This window comes from Cervus canadensis, chromosome 28 (genome assembly GCF_019320065.1).
Source record: "Cervus canadensis isolate Bull #8, Minnesota chromosome 28, ASM1932006v1, whole genome shotgun sequence".
Lineage (NCBI taxonomy): Eukaryota > Metazoa > Chordata > Mammalia > Artiodactyla > Cervidae > Cervus > Cervus canadensis.
This window is the reverse complement of record NC_057413.1, coordinates 20,453,390-20,472,284: the sequence shown is the minus strand read 5'-3', so window position 1 is coordinate 20,472,284 and position 18,895 is coordinate 20,453,390. Positions and strand designations below refer to the sequence as shown.

General features: G+C 45.3%; 1 protein-coding gene across 25 annotated transcripts in view; it reads left to right on the top strand.

Annotated features, from left to right (window-relative positions):
* LOC122429686 (BOLA class I histocompatibility antigen, alpha chain BL3-7-like) overlaps positions 1 to 18,895 on the top strand; it is a 199,148-nt gene that overhangs the window by 168,064 nt on the left and 12,189 nt on the right. For 3 of the 25 annotated variants that reach the window (XM_043450229.1, XM_043450227.1, XM_043450228.1), the window contains exons 2-7: positions 5,790 to 6,122; positions 6,237 to 6,530; positions 7,427 to 7,702; positions 7,819 to 7,923; positions 8,348 to 8,380; positions 8,520 to 8,656. In XM_043450229.1, the coding sequence (XP_043306164.1) occupies positions 5,790 to 6,122; positions 6,237 to 6,530; positions 7,427 to 7,702; positions 7,819 to 7,923; positions 8,348 to 8,380; positions 8,520 to 8,641 (1,163 nt within the window). In that variant the 3' untranslated portion in view covers positions 8,642 to 8,656. Of the gene's footprint in view, positions 1 to 5,276; positions 5,477 to 5,789; positions 6,123 to 6,236; positions 6,531 to 7,426; positions 7,703 to 7,772; positions 7,924 to 8,111; positions 8,188 to 8,347; positions 8,381 to 8,519; positions 8,657 to 8,733; positions 9,941 to 10,220; positions 14,733 to 18,434; positions 18,822 to 18,895 lie in introns of those variants that run through there. The other 22 variants (XR_006266105.1, XR_006266098.1, XR_006266102.1 and 19 more) reach the window with 18 other exon arrangements.

Sequence of the window (18,895 nt, the reverse complement as noted above, 5' to 3'; positions counted from 1 at the left end):
CATTTTGTTGAGTTGAGGAGTTCTATGTATATTCTAAAACAAAGTCCTTTATCAGATTTCCCTGGTGGACTTCCCTGGTGGCTCAGACGGTAAAACATCTGTCTACAATGCAGGAGACCCAGGTTCCATCCCTGGGTTGGCAAGATCCCCTGGAGAAGGAAATGGCAACCCACTCCAGTACTCTTGCCTGGAAAATCCCATGGACGGAAGAGCCTGGTAGGCTACAGTCCACAGGGTCGAAAAGAGTCGGACATGACTGAGTGACTTCACTTTTTTCTTTCACTTTATCAGATAAGTGAATTTATAATAATTTCTCCCAGGCTGTGGCCTGAGCTCTTCTACTGACCTAACAGTATTCATTAATGAACAGTATACTTTTCTGGAAAGAAAAATGAAAAATGTCTAACTACACTTGTTTCTGAGTAGAGGACGTGAGTGAATGGGGAATAAGGGGGAGAACATGAATTATTTATTTTTGTATATGTCTGAGTATCTCTTCAATTCTCTTGTGTGCTGGCAAGTAATGCTTTCAAAAATTACAAGGGATTAAAAATCCCTTACGTTTGTAAACACTTGACAGGTCACCTTCAGCTCATACCCTAGGACGTACATTCTGATCCTCTAGCTGGGCTGGAGCTCACCACGCATCTGTGTTATTCTTCTGTTGGACATAAGTCATCTCACAGAAGATCAGCATCAGACAAGGACATCTGCGTGCGTGACACAGAGAGACAAAACCAGAACACGACGGCATTCTGCACCAGCTCAGACCAACCAGGCAGCCCTGTGCCCTCACCATGTACCAAACCTCCCCCTGAGCTGATCCAGAAACCACTGCCTCCTCCCAGTCACTGCTGTGTCCTCGCTCTAGTCTGCCCTCCCTACAGCAGAGGCTCATGAGGTGCCCAGTCCTAGAATTGCCCCCGCTTCCCGACAGCGCCCAATCTGGAGTGAACCAGTCCTGCATAGATGCTTCTCAAAATCAAAGCCCACATCCTGTATATCAGCGGTCCTCAACTTTTTGGTACCAGGAACTGATTTCATGGAAGACAATCTTTCCATGGACCGGGGGTGGGAGGAATGGTTTCAGGATGATTCAAGCACAGTATATTTATTGTACACTTTACTTCTAATCTAATGTTGGCACTGATCTGACAGGAGGTACTGGTCCAAGCTCAGAGTTTGGGGACTCCTGGCTGTATATGTTCTAATACCTTACAAGGATACTATCGTCCCTGATGCTCTGTGATCTCCCTTGCTGTATCCAGTATAAATCCAACTTGACTGCCCACAGATTTGCTCCTGGTGGTCTTTGGCTGAAGAACAATGAGTCATGTCACCTGTTTGCCAAAAATTTTTATATGTCTCCATTGGAATAGGGGCATATGTTTGTATCTTGTGAGTAATTGACATAGGAATGATTTATATGCTTTGATCGCTTTTCATCTTTGGGTCACAAAACTCTTCATTCCAGTCTAGGAGAGAAGGGTCCAAGGGAGAAGGGAAACAGAACTGATGGAATTTGGGGAGAAAGTATAGCAGGAGCTGTAAGTAAAAAGTAGTAAGGTGGTGAATTCTAACATTGCATCTTCTGCTTCACAACTTTACAAGTATGTACAAGTCCCACAAAGTATTGATATCTGTTGTGCTCAATAAACACATCCTCATGGGCTAAATGAAGACTTCTGTATGTTTATCAAGTTAACAAAAACACCAAGAGCTCAAGGATTATATCCAGTGATGGGCAGTTTTGAACACTTACGACCTTAAGGTGATAAACCATGGTTTGGCTAATGTCTGAACACTCTGTTAAAATACACATTAAGGAAAATTTCAGAGCATGCTGTACTTTAAAGCTATATCTAAGACCTGCACAGACAAATCCATGACTTCAATATTAAGATTATTTTAATGTGCATCAACCTATGAGTCGCACAGTATCTTTTAGGGGAAAGAGACAGGAGATTAATTAACAACATTCTAGCTATGCATTGACCAGTATGCTAGGTAGTAGCCACATATTGCTATTTAAATTAAAATAAATAAAAGTGCTCAGCACAACAGAAACTTTGAGATGCTAAATAGCCTCATCTAGCTCCTGGCTACCTGACTGGACAGCACAGACATAGAACAGTTCATTCACCACAGGATGTTCTGTTGGAATAGACTGCTCTTCATGATTTGCGGGCCTCAATTCAGGTTCATTAGACCACATGAGATGAAAGGGCCATATTATTTTTCTTAGACACTATGTCAGATTTCTGTCTGGGATATGAATACATACTAAGCTTGTGTGTAACAAAGTCAAACTAGGTTATGAGTGGGTCTGGCACCTTCAGGTACAAACTGTCCCCAGTTCCAAAGGGGAAACACCTGTCCCCCCACCTTCCTTCCCAGATTGAGGACACTCTCTGGCATCACTTTCTAGGGGGTGAGTTCTCTCCTGGAGCAGCCCAGGGGCAGGGCCCTCAGTTAAATTTGGGGAGGCAGAGAGTCCAGATCAGGAAAAAGCATTCACCAAAATAAAGAGGAGGCAAAGGCAGGGATCAGTTGAGAGACACCCTGGTTCATTCAGAACAGCAGTTCTCAGAGTGTGGTCTGTGGAACACTTGATGTCACTGAGACCCTTTCATGAGATCCCTGAGGTGAAACCTACCTTCATAGCATCACTCAGATATTATTTGACTTCTTACTATGTTGACATTTGCCTTGATGCATAACTTAGCAGTAACGGACTATGGTAGCAAACTGCACTAGTAATTATTTTCATCAAAACTTTCTTGCAGGAAAAAGAAAACTAATAATCAGGTTTGCTTTAAAACATCCAGAATGATAAAAATTCTTATCTCTGTCCTTAATAAGTGAAAATGAAAAAAAAATGGAAAAGAATATATATATGTATCCACATGTATAAGTGAATCACTTTGCTGTACAGCAGAAATTAACATTATAAATCAAATATCCTTCAATAAATTTTCTAAAATAAATTAAATAAAAATCCTTATGTTTCCTAATCATCACTCTTAAATACACATTTTGAAAGTATCTTCTGTGATGACATGGAAAATACACACCGAGCACTTCTACTACATTTCAAAGTCCTATGGCCCAAGAAAAATTTCTGTGTGCTCTGAACTACCCTCTTTTTCATGGAAAACAACTGGTATTGAAAGAATGAATGAGCAGAAAGATCTGTATAATTTAGTAAAACAATGTATTACTTTGTAAAAATCTTGTATTAGTAAAAGATATGTTCAATGAGCAAAATAGGCTTATGGATTTTAATGTACAGAATAGAAAATAGTCAAGGATATTGTTTCAGGTGCACCGTGGAAAAAACTTTTGAGAAACTACAATTTGTATAGTTTTACTTTTGTATCCAAGATGAACATCCACAATTATCTGAAAAGATTATGAAAAAATACTACTCCTACCTATGTGGGGGCTTTTTCACTTTCACAGACTACCATCAAAATAACAGATTCAGTGCAGACACAAACCTGAAAATCCAGTGGTCTTCTAGTGAAAGAGACAAGAAAGATACTTGGAAAAAATGTAAAAAGCTCTATGCTTCTCACTACCCTGTTTATTTTGGGAAATAGTTATTCATATTAAATGCATGGGTTATTAATATTATTCTAAATAAACTAACAAAAATTGTATTATTCATAGTATGGAAAATATGCATAGAAGTGGTCACATAATACTATCCTTAGGGTCCTCACTAATTTGTAAGATTGTGTAGATATTTTAATCAAAACCTCAAATAGCCCCAGAGCTAGGACTCAGGGAGACAGGGGGACAAAGAGTTCTCAGAGGGGAGTTCAGTTCAGTTCAGTCGCTCAGTCATGTCCAACTCTTTGTGACCCCATTGACTGCAGCACACCAGGCCTCCCTGTCCATCACCATCTCCTGGAGCTTGCTCAGACTCATGTCTGTCGAGTCAGTGATATCATCCAACCATCTTATCCTCTGTCATCCCCTTCTCCTCCTGCCTTCAATCTTGCCCAGCATCAGGGTCTCCTCAAATGACGCAGTTTGTCCCATCAGGTGGCCAAAGTATTGGAGCTTCAGCTTCAGCATCAGTCCTTCCAATGAATATTCAGGATTGATTTCCTTTCGGATTGACTGGTTTGATCTCCTTGCAGTCCAAGGACTCTCAAGAGTCTTCTCCAACACCACAGTTCAAAAGCATCAATTCTTCAGCGCCCAGCTTTCTTTACAGTCCAACTCTCACATCCACACATGACTACTGGAAAAACCATAGCTTGACTAGTTGGACCTTTGTTGGCAAAGTGATGTCTCTGCTTTTTAATATATTGTCTAGGTTGGTTGTAGCTTTTCTTGCAAAGAGCAAGCATCTTTTAATTTCATGGCTGCAGTCACCATCTGCATGATTTTGGAGCCCCAAAAAAGTAAAGTCTGCCACTATTTCCATTGTTTCCCCACTTATTTGCTATGAAGTGATGGGACCAGATGCCATGATCTTAGTTTTCTGAGTGTTGAGCTTTAAGCCAACGTTTTCACTCTTCTCTTTCACTTTCATCAAGAGGCTCTTTCGTTCCTCTTTGCTTTCTGCCATAAGGGTGGTTGTCGTCTGCATATCTGAGGTTATTGATATTTCTCCTGGCAGTCTTGATTCCAACTTGTGCTTCATCCAGCCCAGCATGTCACATGATGTACTCTGCATGTAAGTTAAATGAGCAGGGTGACAATATACAGCCTTGACCTACTCCTTTCCCAATTTGGAACCAGTCTGTTGTTCCATGTCCAGTTCTAACTGTAGCTTTTTGACCTGCATACAGGTTTCTGAAGTAGGCAGGTGAGGTCGTCTGGTATTCCCATCTCTTGAAGAAGTTTCCACTGTTTGTTTTGACCCACACAGTCAAAGGCTTTGGCATAGTCCATAAAGCAGAAGTAGATGTTTTCTCTCTTGCTTTTTCCATGTTCCAGGGGATGTTGGCACTTTGATCTCTGGTTCCTCTGGCTTTTCTAAATCCAGCTTGAACATCTGAAAGTTCAGGGTTCAGGTTCTGTTGAAGCCTGGTTTGGAGAATTTTAGGCATTCCTTTGCCAGCCTGTGAGATGGGTGTAATTATTGGGTAGTTTGAACATTCTACCTAGCAGGAGGGGAGGGATCAGGGCAAAGTCCCAGATGCCTGAAAGGCAAGCCGCTCAGGATCTCAGGCTCAAGGGCGGAGTCTGGGGCTGGAACTCCAGGTTGGGGATTCCCCTTCTCCTCGAGTTTCACTTTCGCTCTCACAACCTGTGTTTAGCCCTGCTGCCTGGACACTCATGACGCGGCCCCAGTTCTCATTGCAACTGGGTGTCCGGTGCCTAGAAAAACCAATCAGCCGGTCCCGGCTGACCTGCCCAGACTCTGCTTCTTCCCAGACCGAGAGGAAGCGCGTCATGGGGCCGCGAACCCTCCTCCTGCTGCTCTCGGGGGCCCTAGTCATGACCGAGAGCCTGGCTGGTGAGTGAGGAGTCGGGAGGGAATGGCCTCTGCGGGGAAGGGCGAGGGGACCGCCCGGAAGTCTGGCGGGCAAGACCCCAGGGAAGGAGCGATCCCGACGCCCTGCCCAGACCCGCCCCCTCCCCGGTCCCTGCCTGTCCTTCCCTTGCTTCCCGACCCCTCTTTTCTACCCCTTTCGAAGTTCGGGCCGGTTTTCCACCGCTTCCATCTCACTGGCCCTCCGCCCCCTCCTCTCTCCCGGCCCCATCACCTCGGACCCGGGACCCGCGCCGGGAGGAGGGTCGGACCGGGTCTCACCCCTTCCCGCCCCCAGGCCCCCACTCCCTGAGGTATTTCTACACCGCCGTGTCCCGGCCCGGCCTCGGGGAGCCCCGCTTCATCATCGTCGGCTACGTGGACGACACGCAGTTCGTGCGGTTCGACAGCGACGCCCCGGATCCGAGGATGGAGCCGCGGGCGCGGTGGGTGGAGCAGGAGGGGCCCGAGTATTGGGATGAGGAGACGCAGAAAGCCAAGGAGGCCGCACAGACTTTCCGAGCGAACCTGAACAACCTGAGCGACTACTACAAGAGGGAGGTCGGTGAGCGACGCGGGACCGGGTCCGGGTCACGGCCCCTACCTCCACGCCCCGGCGGAGTCACCCCAGGTCTGCGGGTCCGAGGGTCACCCCAACACTGCGGAACACGCCCGCACCCCGACCCGGGAGGAGCCGGAGGGACTTGACCCGGTTTCATTTTCAGTTTGGGTTTAATCACCGCAGGTGGTCAGGGCGGGTCAGGGTCTCACACGGTCCAGGAGATGTACGGCTGCGACGTGGGGCCGGACGGGCGCCTCCTCCGCGGGTACGTGCAGTACGCCTACGACGGCAGAGATTACCTCGCCCTGAACGAGGACCTGCGCTCCTGGACCGCGGCGGACACGGCGGCTCAGATCTCCAAGCGCAAGTTTGAGCAAGGCGGTCAGGCGGATCACGACAGAAACTACCTGGAGGGCACGTGCGTGGAGTGGCTGCGAAAATACCTGGAGAACGGGAAGGACACGCTGCTGCGCGCAGGTACCAGGGGCACAGGGTCTCCCTAATCTCCCCTCGGGCTGGAGCTGGCTTCCCACGAGGAGAGGAAAATGGGGTCCCTGTGGGAACAGCGCCCCAGGTTCTTGTCAGGAGAAGGAGGAAATCCGCCCAGGTTTTCATATTCTGTACAAGACAGTCACCAGTGGTCCTACTGCTCTGAAGGACAATTAAGGAATCCAGTGTCTTTGAGGATGAAGCAGGAAACAAACCATCCCTGAAATAGCTGGTCAGCGGTGCCCTTTGACCCTGGCCACCATCTTGTGATCCATGACTTTCTCTCTCAAGGCCTATTCTCACCCTCAGAGTATCTAATGAGGCCTGACTCCAGCTTTTCTGAGTCATTCAGCCTCCACCAGAGTCAGAACTGTATTCTCCCCCTCCCATTTTTAGAGCTCCTATCCTAGTCTCTCATTCTAGGAATTTCCAAGGACTAATATAGATCATCCTTGATCTCTGATTTGAGGCTGTTATCTAGCTCTTGTGTTGCTTTTTTCAACACCATGGTCTTGAATGTTCCATAGCTCAGCCGGTAAAAAAGTTCATAATAAGTCTGGGGATCTGATGTACAGCCTGGTGACTATAGTTAATAATAATCCTGTGTTATATACTTTAAAATTGATCTTAATCATTCTCATCACACCTGTGAAACAGACACACATATAAGGTAAGTTGATGAATATATTAATCACCTTCACAGTGTACATATATATCAAAGCAACATGTAGTACACTCTAAATGTGTACAGTTTTTGTTAAGTATACCTCAGTAAAGCTGGGGAAAAAAATCACTGTTCTGTCCTTTCTCAGGATGGTCACATGATGTTGCTTCAGTGACTCATGGTGGTAACACAAACTGTGAATTTCCTGATTCTTCCTCAGACCCTCCAAAGGCACATGTGACCCGTCACTTCGTCTCTGACCGTGAGGTCACCCTGAGGTGCTGGGCCCTGGGCTTCTACCCTGAGGAGATCTCACTGACCTGGCAATGCAATGGGGAGAACCAGACACAGGACATGGAGCTTGTGGAGACCAGGCCTTCAGGGGATGGAACCTTCCAGAAGTGGGCTGCCCTAGTGATACCTTCTGGAGAGGAGCAAAGATACACATGCCATGTGCAGCACGAGGGCCTTCAGGAGCCCCTCACCCTAAGATGGGGTAAGGAGCAGGGTGGGGTGGAGCTTCCTCTCAGATAAAGCAGGAGCCCTTCAGGACTCAGATCAGCAAGGTCAGGACTCAAGCTGAGGTCAGGGCCCCTTCCCTTTCCTCCACAGAACCTGCTCAGACCTCCTTCCTCACCATGGGCATCATTGTTGGCCTGGTTCTCCTCGTGGTGGCTGTGGTGGCTGGAGCTGTGATCTGGAGGAAGAAGCGCTCAGGTAGAGAAGGGAGGGAGGATCTGAGTTTTCTTGTCTCACTGGGGGTTTCAAGCCCAGGTAGACGTTTACCTGCCTGGTTACTGGAAAGTACCCTCCGCACACATGTGGAGTCTGGAGCTGATGCTAACATTTTGCTTTTTTAAAGCCTGTATGAAAATGAAAGAAATTTTTCACCTTCCTAAATCCAGTTGGGGACCAGGTTTCCAGCACTTGAAGGTCAGAAGGGAGATCCTTGCTGAGGACAGACCTCCAGGAGGGCAGGTGGCCCAGTCCTTACACGTTTCCCTTCTCTGTGTTCCTGATCCTATCATGAGTTTTGACCACAGTTCCAGAAAGTTCTCTGGGGTTCAGGACTAGGAGTTGCTCTAGGATCTCATGACTCAGCCTTCTCCCTGGCCTCTCACGTGATATTTTCTTCTCACAGGTGAAAAAGGATGGATCTACGCCCAGGCTGCAAGTAAGTATAGAGGGGGTGATTCCTGAGACCCTTGTGAGGGTGAAGACAGGAGGCCATGGAGGGCTCACCCTCCTCAAAGTTCCTTCTCTAGTTTCTCTCCTGTGGGTTCTGACCATGTCCTGGTCTTGTTCTTCCCCAGGCAGTGACAGTGCCCAGGGTTCTGATGTGTCTCTCACAGTTCCTAAAGGTGAGACCCTGGAGGGTCTAGATTGGAAGGGGGATTGGGGCAGAGGGGACACATTGGGCGGCAGGGATCTTTGAGTGGGACATGCAAGCATGTGGGGGGCTGTGGAGAATGTGAGTGCTTACATGACTGACCTGAACTGGTTCCTGATTCTCTTCTTTTACAAAAGTGTGAGACAGCTGCCTTGTGGGGACTGAGTGATTATCCGTCCCACTTTGTGACATCAGATCCCGGGACCCCTCTTTCTGCACCTGCATCTGAATGCATCTGTGTTCCTATTAGCATAACGTGAGGAGGTAGGGAGACTGGCCCACCCCTGCCCACCGCGCCCCCTCTCCACCCAGACCTGTGTTCTCTTCCCTGTTGGACTCCTCTGCTTTGGCTGAGGCAGGGCTGGGCCCTTTCTACCTTTGTCTTAACTTCATGTTGTGCTGAGAAATACTAAACATGAGAATCAGGATGTGAATTTGTTTTTTCTAATTCATGTCATGAGGGTTGATGGGTTATTAAATAAAAAGATTCTTAAAGTTTGAGACAGGAAAACAAACAGAACATCTCAGAAGCATCTGAGAATCTTCCTGCTGTGCTGAGTCTGATGTCAGTGGGACCAGAGAAGGATACGAGGAGGTATGAGCCCTCTCCAGTGAGTGCTGAGTCCTTTGTGGGCTTCAAAGTGGTCACTGGTTGGATGAGTCATCTTGTCTGTTTCTTTGTCCTTGTCCCTTTGGTGGGACAAGTTTCTACTAAATGACTGAGGTCAGTGATCAGAGAGCATTCGGGTTGGGGAGGAGTCTTAAATCCATACTTCAACAGTTGTACTTTCCTGGGAAGAAAAGGGCTAGAGATGCATATTGGTTTCTCTACCCTGAGGTACATAGCCAGGTGGAAGACTGAAGAAGTGTTATCAGCTCAAAATAATGAAAATCAATGAATCCTTGCTGTTTGAAACTATTACCTAAATGGATTTCTCACTCATTCCTTAGTGTAAACAACAGAATACAAATTCTTCTGTTACATAAACGAAAATTGCGTGTATGTGTACCCTAGGGACTCATTTCATTTCAGGAAAAGCCACAGAATAAGCTTGAAGCTACACAGCCAGGAACAGAATCCACAATCCTCCTAGGTGGAGTCCCACATCAGACCCACTGGCCCCAGCTGAGCACAGATGTCACAGCTCACACCACTGATCCCGTGCCGGGCTGGGACTGCTTTTGTTACTTCTCTTGGCAAATGGGTGTCATTACTGCCGTTCATGCCACCTTTGCCAAATGCATTCTTCACTGTTTCAGCTTATGTCACCACGCCCTGAGCCAGAGTCCGTATGCGGTCACCTAACTGTGGACTTATACTGTGTCTACCTGCAAGAATGTTGGGTAAGCAAATTTTCCTCTCATATGGAGGGAGGTAGTCTCTGCCTTCTACCAGGGCCTTAAAGTCTGGGATTCCCCTAACATGGGAAGAGGGTACAGTTACTGGGGGTGGAGGTCGGGAATGAGAGATGGAAAAAGAATGACAAATTTCATTTCGGTTTTGGCTGTATTTGAACATTGCTCTTTGTGAACATGGCTCTTTGTGCCTCCCATTTCTCCCCTTTTAAATGTGTTCGGGGCTTCCCTGGTGGTCCACTGGTTAAAAATCTGCCTGCCAATGCAGGGAACATGGTTCAATCCCTGTTCCAGGAAAATCCCACATGCCATGGAGCAACAGAGCCCACTGATCACAACTATTGGAGCCCACATGCTTTAGAGCCTGTGCTCTGCAGCAAGAGAAGCCAGCACAGCGAGAAGCCCCCGCTTTCCACTACTAGAGAAAGCCCTTGCACAGCAGTGAAGACCCAGCACAGCTAAAAATAAATAGATAATTTTTTTTAAAGTGTATGAAGGTTATCCTCTGCCTGTCCCACCATTGTACATTAGATCTTGATACAAATGGCAAGATTCCATATTTTATATGGCAGACTAATATTTCTCTTACATTTTCATATCCATTCAATCATTGATGGGCACTTAGGCTGTCTCTATATCTTGACTATTGTAGTAATACTTCAGTGCACATGGGGGTGCACATCTCTTTTCTCCCCACTGATCAAGCTGGCTTTAATTGCTGACACAAAAACTTGCATGTTTCACACTAGAACTGGCCCTGCATAGGTGTCTAATGAATGACCTTTTGACAACAGAGCCCCCTTCCCCCGTCATGCGCCACCATGTTTTAACATGGGTCCCCTGAAGAAGCAAGTAATTCAGATGAGGCTCTGAAGAGCAGATTACCTCACCTTTTTCCTGCCTCCAATGTCCTTTTCCCATGCCTAAGACCACCCTGCTTGGGAGGTGGGGGAGGAGGAGACAGGCATTCGGCTTGTAGGATCTTAGTTCCCCCACCAGGGATTGAACCCGGGGCCCTTGGCAGTGAAAGTGCTGAGTCCTACTCACTGAACTGCCAGGGAATTCCCCTGGCCTGCTTCTTTGTCCTGTAAATATCGCAAGCCCCTGGCCTTTGGGGAAGGAAACATTAGATCTGTCTTCCCGTCTCCTCACTTGGCTGCCTTGTGACTAAATCCTCTCTCTGCTGCAAACCTTGGCATGTTTGAGGTTTTTTGACTCACTGCTTACTGGTCAGATGAACCTGTCTCAGTAACATCCTCACTTCCAGGAGGGCTCTAGGCTTTACAACCTTGCCTTCTGCCTCCCACTTGCCTTCCAGACAGCAGAAGCTGAGGGAGGTGCAGGCAGAACGGCTTCCTTTAGTAGAGGCTTGACGGGTGGGGCGGGTGGGGCATGGAGCTGGCCAGTCAGAGGCCCCTGAAGAAGAGCTTGGGGCCTCGGTCCAGGGTGCACCCTTTGGGGCCCAGCTGGCAGGCAGGGCATCACGGTCCTCAGCGGAGAGACGGCTGCTGCACCATAACCTTGTGCCAGAGGCCCAGGCGGCCTGGACAGCACAGCCTGACAGGCGGAGGAAGCTGAGGCCTCTGGACCAATCTCGGAGGGCAGCCAGGAGCTCCTTCAAGCCAGTTCAGCTGATCTCAGGGTTAGCAGACAAGTGAGTGAGACCAGTGAGGAGCAGAGACGGAGACATCAGTTCAGAGCTCTTCAGGCCACGTTGCCCAGGTGATTTGCCGACAGGTTCAGGTGCTCCAGGGCGCAGTCTTCCTGAATCAGGTAGCTGACCAGGGTCAATGAGGCCTGGGTCACTCTCGCTAGCAGCCACAGCACTTAGCTCCAGGTGCAGGAGGCTGCGGGCTGGCAGGCTGCTCAGGGCCTGGGCTAGGGCAGTGGCGCCAGGCCATTGTAGGAGAGGGCCAGTGTCTTCAGGCACTGGGTGTCTCGGAAGGTGCTGCTCAGGGCCATCTGGTGGTTCAGGAAAAAGCTGGGGCCTGCATCACAGGCCTGGAGGTACAGGGTGCTGAGCGTGGGGCAGGCCCGCAGGACGGAGGTCAGAGCCTGGCCACAGCCATCCCAGCAGGAGTTCCCCTAGCTGGTGGCAGACAGCGGCCTCCTCCGGCAGCTGCCTGCTCGTCTGTGCTCTAGTCTTGGCCCTGCTCAGCTGGTAAAACTCATAGTCCAGGCTCATACTCAGGGGTTCACCCAGTCGCCCCACCCAGGGTTCCAGACATCCCGTGTTCTCCATCGCCATGGCTGCTACATCTCTTTTTGAGTTAGTGTTTTCATTTTCTTCAGATAAACATCCAAGAGTAGAATTGCTAGATTACATGGTAGTTCCATTTTTAATTTTTTGAGAGATCTCCATACTGCTTTCCATAATGGCTGCTCTAATTTTATATTCCCACTAACAGTGCCTAAGAGTTCCTTTTTCTCCACATCCTCACTCACATTTGTAGAAGACTTTAATTAAAGTCCAGCTTATCAATTATTTCTTTCATGGATTTTGCCTTTGGTGTTGTATCTAAAAAGTCATTACCATACCCAGAAGTCATCAAGGGTCTCTCCTTTATCATCTTCTGGGTGTTGTATAATTTAACGTTATACATTTAGCTCTATACTCCATTTTGAGTTAATTTCTGTGAAGGGTGTAAAGTCTGTGTGAGATTGATGCTTTTTAATATAGATGTCCAGTTGTTCCAGCACCGTTTATTAAAGAGGTTATCTTTCCTCCATTGTATTGCCTTGCTCTTTTGTCAAAGGTCAGTTGACAATATTTATGTGAGTCTATTTCTAGGCTCTTTATTCTATTCAGTTGATCTACATTGTCCCTTCGCATCCACAGGGAATTAATTTCAGGGCCCCTCAAAGATACCAAAATCTGTGGATGCTCAAGTCCCTTTTAAATGATCTCATAGTGTTTGTACATAATCTACACACATCCTCCTGTGTACTTTAAATCATCTCTAGGTTACTTCTAATACCTGTAATACAATACCTATAACTGCTATGGAAATGGCTGTAAATACATTGTAAATGCTATGTGAATAGTTCCCAGTGTGTAGTAAATTCAAATTTTGCTTTTGGGAACTTTTGGGAATTTTTTTTTTTTCATCGTGGGGGCAGTGGTTTGCCCTGTTTCCTCTCTTTTATGAATTCTAGAAGAATTGGTAATTTTTCAGCTTATTCAGGTTTTTACTTGTCTTAAAGACAGAAAGGTGATTTCCAAGCTGCTCACGTGTAGAACTGAAACCAGAAACTCCCCAAAGATCTTTTCACAGAACTGTTTTGCCTTCCATTTTCCATTTCTAGAAAAGATAGGCTATAGTATATGGACAAATCCTTCCACTGAAAAGAGGTAAAAATACCATGTTAAACTCAAAAACCATCTTCTTAAAATCATCAGTGAGTTGATAAGAAAGTAATAAATGACCTAGCCTCCCAAAGAAGGGAAAGATCCTGCTTGCCCTTCATAGAGAACAGTGTCCTGAAAATGGAGAAACAGTTCTATGAACTTATTGCACCAGAGTCCAAACATGGCAGTCCTACACTTCCAGCTGTTTGCCCCAAGTTCCTGACTTTTTCTACCCATCTGTCTTCCCTTTCAAACTTTAAACCAAGTTTTAAAAATTCTGATTATAATGTATACAGATATTCTATAATGTATGATAAAGTATGTTCACTATAGAAAATTTATAAAATGATGAAACTGATAATAAAAATAGCCATAGCCTTCACACTTGGAAATATTCTGTTGTATTTTCTTCTAGTTTATTATATAACCTGCTGCTGCCCAAGGGCCACAGCTCTAAGTTGATGAGCCCAGATCTCAGTGGCCCCAAGTTCTGTGTCTGTATCTCTGCCTTCCAACTAGTGATGATGGATGGTCCCGCACCTACCTAACACTGAGCATAAGATTGGGCCCCTGCTTCCCCCAATAATCAATTTCCTAGTCTCTACTGTATCATTCATTCTTGCATACAAATGTGCTGTAATGTTAATACCTCTCATTAGAACAAACAAAATGAAACCAAATAAATGAAAATAAAATGGTCCCATTAAAATCCACCACTTGGTCCCCTATCCCCCTCCAACCAGTGCCCCATTTCTATGACTTTCCTTATAGAACAATACTTGAGTCCATTCTCTCACCTACTGTGTTGTCTTTTATTTTTATCAGATACATATATGCACATATCTTGAAAAATAAATACCACTACAAGTCCTGTTAATGAAAATAAGTGAGTAGGTGAAAGTCACTTAGTTGTATTCAACTCTTTGCAACCCCATGGATTGCAGCCTCTGTCCATGGAACTCTCCAGGCAAGAATACTGGAGTGGGTAGCCATTCCCTTCTCCAGAGGATCTTCCTGACCCAGGGAATGAACCCAGGTTTCCTGCATTTAAGCAGATTATTTGCCATCTAAGCCACCAGGGGAGTCTCCCCAATCTTCCATACATCCCATTTCTGATCTCGGAGCCAACCTCTTTAACGTTTGTGTCTGTTTCTCTTATTGGTATTTCTGTTCTTCTAAATAGCACATTCATAGTGGTCTTTCTTTGTTTTTGTTTATGTATCATTTTAGTGAATTAGCTCTCTTTAACATACCATCATCCTTCAAATAGTTATTTTATCATTTTTATTAGCTTAATGTTCAGTGTCTACATTATTATGACTGTGTAAATAAATGCTACTCACAGCTAAGCATTTAGTAGACTATGATAATTTTTTTCCCTTGAATTTTTAAAAACATTGTTCTGGAGTTAATAAATGTCTTATTCCTTCATTTGCTTAGTTTCTGTTGTATTCATTATGAGATCACTCTCAAACTTTCCTCCACAGCCTAAGTACTTAATGAATATATTCAAGCACATCAGATATTCTACCAACTTCGGCTCTTTGCACAGACTTTCCCACGGCCCTCAGGGCTGCCACATGGGGACAGGTTCCCTGCTCACCTGGGGCGTGGCTGACTGCCGGGGTCCAGCCTTGGTAGGATCCAGGGGGTACCCTCAGGATGAACGGCATCAGCATCGGCGAGAGAGAGAGAAGACACGTGAGACTAGCCTTGATAGGGCCAAGTCTGCGAGGGAGGGAGAGAGAGAGAAAGAGAGAGAGAGACCAGACGGGGGGTGCAGAGTCTGGCAATGCTTTATTTTTTACCATAGCTTTTATACCCTAAGTTAGTACATTTCTAAGGGGAAGATAGTTTAACATTACGTCAGCTTGTCCTTCACAAAACCAGGGTGTTTTCTGCATACTTCTTTGTTTATGAGGGTCTTGTACATTATCTTCTGGTCTTGGGGCCTATTATTTTATGCAGGTCAGGTGAATGTAAACCTATTTTCTGTTTCTCTGGTGACTTTAACTGAAAGGTAGCAGTCTCATAGGGCCACAGTACAGAGTAGAAGTATAACCTTGTTAACACAAAAATTAATCCTTCTGCAGAAGTTGTCAGTTGTGTTTATCTAAGAAGTTTACCCCACACAGACTCTGCGACTTTGGTGAGGCAGCTTCTGCCTAGCACTCCTGGCTGACAATTAACAACCATCTCATTGTTACCACACTAGGGCTAAGTCCTTATTTCTCTAGATCTGTAACTATATTAACAATGGTTTCTATAACACAACCTTAGCACATTAAAAGCAAAAACACAGCAAGCAGAACACAGCAAGCAAAACACTGCAAGCAAATCACAACCCAATAACCACCTATAGAATAATTTTTCTTATGTTTTCTAATAGGACTCCTTTACCCCTTAAAAGGGCTCTATATCTATTAGGGCTTTTATATAATCAGGTTCTTCATGCTATTTTATGATTAGGATATTATAAGCAATCATGCATATTAGTACCAAGGGCATAAATGCATTTGGCTAACAAACTGCCAGCAAAGAAGTTTAAATTAAAACACTCCTATCACCCTGGATAATCTCATAAAATACCACCACCTGGGAAACTTATTGATTAAATTTCTAAATTGATTCTTATTTGGGAAGAGATCGGGGAAGGCCTTCCCGCCTGTGTCAGAGAAATTAGGGAGTAGTCCATTGAGGCAGGCATCAGAAAGACAGATATCATCTTTAAGGTGAGCGCCGGGGGCAGCTTTTCGAAATCCCTGAAAACCTGATCTGCCTTGCCTGTCAGGCTTTCTCCTCGTGACCTTGTCATGGGTGGGATCTCATGAGCTGGCCTTTTCGAAACCCCTGAAAACCTGATCCGCCTTGCCCGTCAGGTTTTCTCCGTCATGGCCTTGTTAGGGGTAGGGTCTCGTGTGTTGGCTCCCGGCAGATGACATTGGGAATCTCCTTCACCTCATCCAGGGCTGACCTCTGCCTCTCTTTCCTGCTGGCTTCCCTGTTGCCTGGATCTCACATGTTCTTCTTTTTTGGTTTTTTCAAACACTTTTCCTTTACTTCATCTAGTTAGTATGCTGAGAAAGGGACCATATAAAGTAAAATATTGAAACTCTAAATAGCTAAAAAAATCCCCTGGAGAAGGGCATGGCAACCCACTCCAGTATTCTTTTTTTTTTATTTTATTTTAATTGGAGGCTAACTACTTTACAATACTGTGGTGGTTTTTGCCATACATTCACATGAATCAGCCATGGGTGTACATGTGTTCCCCATCCTGACCCACCCTGCCACCTCCCTCCCCATCCCATCCCTCAGGGTCATCCCAGTACAGCCCTGAGCACCCTGTCTTATGCATCGAACCTGGACTGGTGATCTGTTTCACATATGATAATATACATGTTTCAACGCTATTCTCTCAAATCATCCCACCCTCGCCTTCTCCCACAGAGTCCAAAAGTCTGTTCTTTGTATTTGTGTCTCTTTTGCTGTCTCGCATATAGGGTCATCGTTACCATCTTTCTAAATTCCATATATATGCATTAATATACTATATTGGTGTTTCTCTTTCTGACTTACTTCGCTCTGTCCAATAGGCTCCAGTTTCATCCACCTCATTAGAACTGATTTAAATGCATTCTTTTTAGTAGCTGAGTAATATTCCATTGTGTATATGTACCACAGCTTTCTCATCCATTCATCTGCCCATGGACACCTAGGTAGCTTCCATGTCCTGGCTATTATAAACAGTGCTGCGATGAACACTGGGGTACACGTGTCTCTTTCACTTCTGGTTTCCTCGGTGCGTATGCCCAGCAGTGGGATTGCTGGATCGTATGGTGGTTCTATTTGCAGTTTTTTAAGGAATCTGCACACTGTTCTCCATAGTGGTTATACTAGTTTGCATTCCCACCAACAGTGTAAGAGGGTTCCTTTTTCTCCGCACTCTCTCCAGCATTTATTGTTTGTAGACTCACTGATAGCAGCCATTCTGACTGGCGTGCCCACTCCAGTATTCTTGTCTGGAGAATTCCAATGACAGAGGACCTGGTGGGCTACAGTCCATGGGGTCTCAAAGAATCAGACACAACTGAGCGACCAACACACACACACACACATGCAAATATCTAAAAATGTCTTCAGGCTACTAGCACTTATTCACATAGTGACTTGGTATAGAATTCTGTGTTGGAAATAATTTTCCTCAGAATTTAGAAAGCATTGTTTCAACATTTTCTAGCTTCTTTAGAGCAGATTTTTTTTGCCTCTTGAAGTTTTCAAAGTCTCTTCTTTTTAAAAAATTTTACTTACTTTATTTTTGGTTGCGCTGGGTCTTCGTTGCTGTCCAAGGGCTTTCTCTAGTTGCACCGAGCAGGAGGCAGCTTCCCTTGCTGTGGAGCACAGGCTCTAGGCTCGCGGGCTCAGTAGTTGGGATGCATGGGCTTAGTTGCTCTGGGCATATGAAATCTTCCCAGTCTAGGGATCAAACCTGTGTCCCCTGCATTGGCCGGTCGATTCTTATCCATTGTGCCACCAGGGAAGTGCCCAAAGTCTCTTCTTTTCCACCCTTTTTACTGAAATTTCATCTGTGATATATCTTTGTTTTCATATATCTGTTTTCATCTCCTGTGCTGAGAACTTGGTGGGGACCATTCAAAGTATAAGCTTTTGTCTGTCAAACTCTGAGAAACTTTCTTGAAATTTTAAAAATATTTGCTACTTTCCATTCTCTTTGAAACTTATGTTCTTGATGTGTTGGAATCCCTTGCTGATAACCCAGAATTCTTATAGTTCTTCTTTCCTTCTTGCCATTACTTCTCCATTTTGTAGCACTAAATGGAGCTACAACTTAATTTTCTAATTCTTCTATAGAATTATTTATTTCTATGATCATATTTCTAATTTCTAAGAGCACTTTCTTCTTCTCTGTATACAATAGTATGTAATTCTGGTCTTGTTTCATATGCCATATCTTTTTCACATCTTTTATATATTATTGATTATAGTCATATGCAATCCATTAGGTCTCTTGATTATCTTCTTTTATGATTTCTGCTAAATGTTCATTTCCCTTATGACAGTTAAAGCGCCATATCACCAGGGTCTTACTCTTGCTCTTCCTTCTGTTTCCAGGAACTAGCAGATCCTGATCCACTGGCGGCCTCAAAACATATACTAGATGATGGACTTTAGTGTGGCTCAGGCAGCTAAGCCACACTGCCACTTGATGTCCTCCTGACTTCTGAACCTAGCAGCCTCTTCTTATAGAACATTCTGGAACACTGCAACAGTTCACTAGCATGGGGTGCAGAGTCATGCCTGCTACCTGATGGGCAAGGAACTAATGGAAAATAGGTCACAAAGGTCTCTGAGAGAAGATATCCTGGGTTCAATCCCATCCCCAACTCCACCACCTCTTTAAACTCTCTCAGTAGAAAATGATCACAAATTGGGTGCTTCATGGGTTTGCTTTGAGGGTAAAATTTGACCATGTAAATCACATGGCCTTATTGCCTGAGACATATTAAGTGTTCCTTTATTCACAGTTACCATTATTATAATGGGCTTCCCTGGTGGCTCAGATGGTAAAGAAT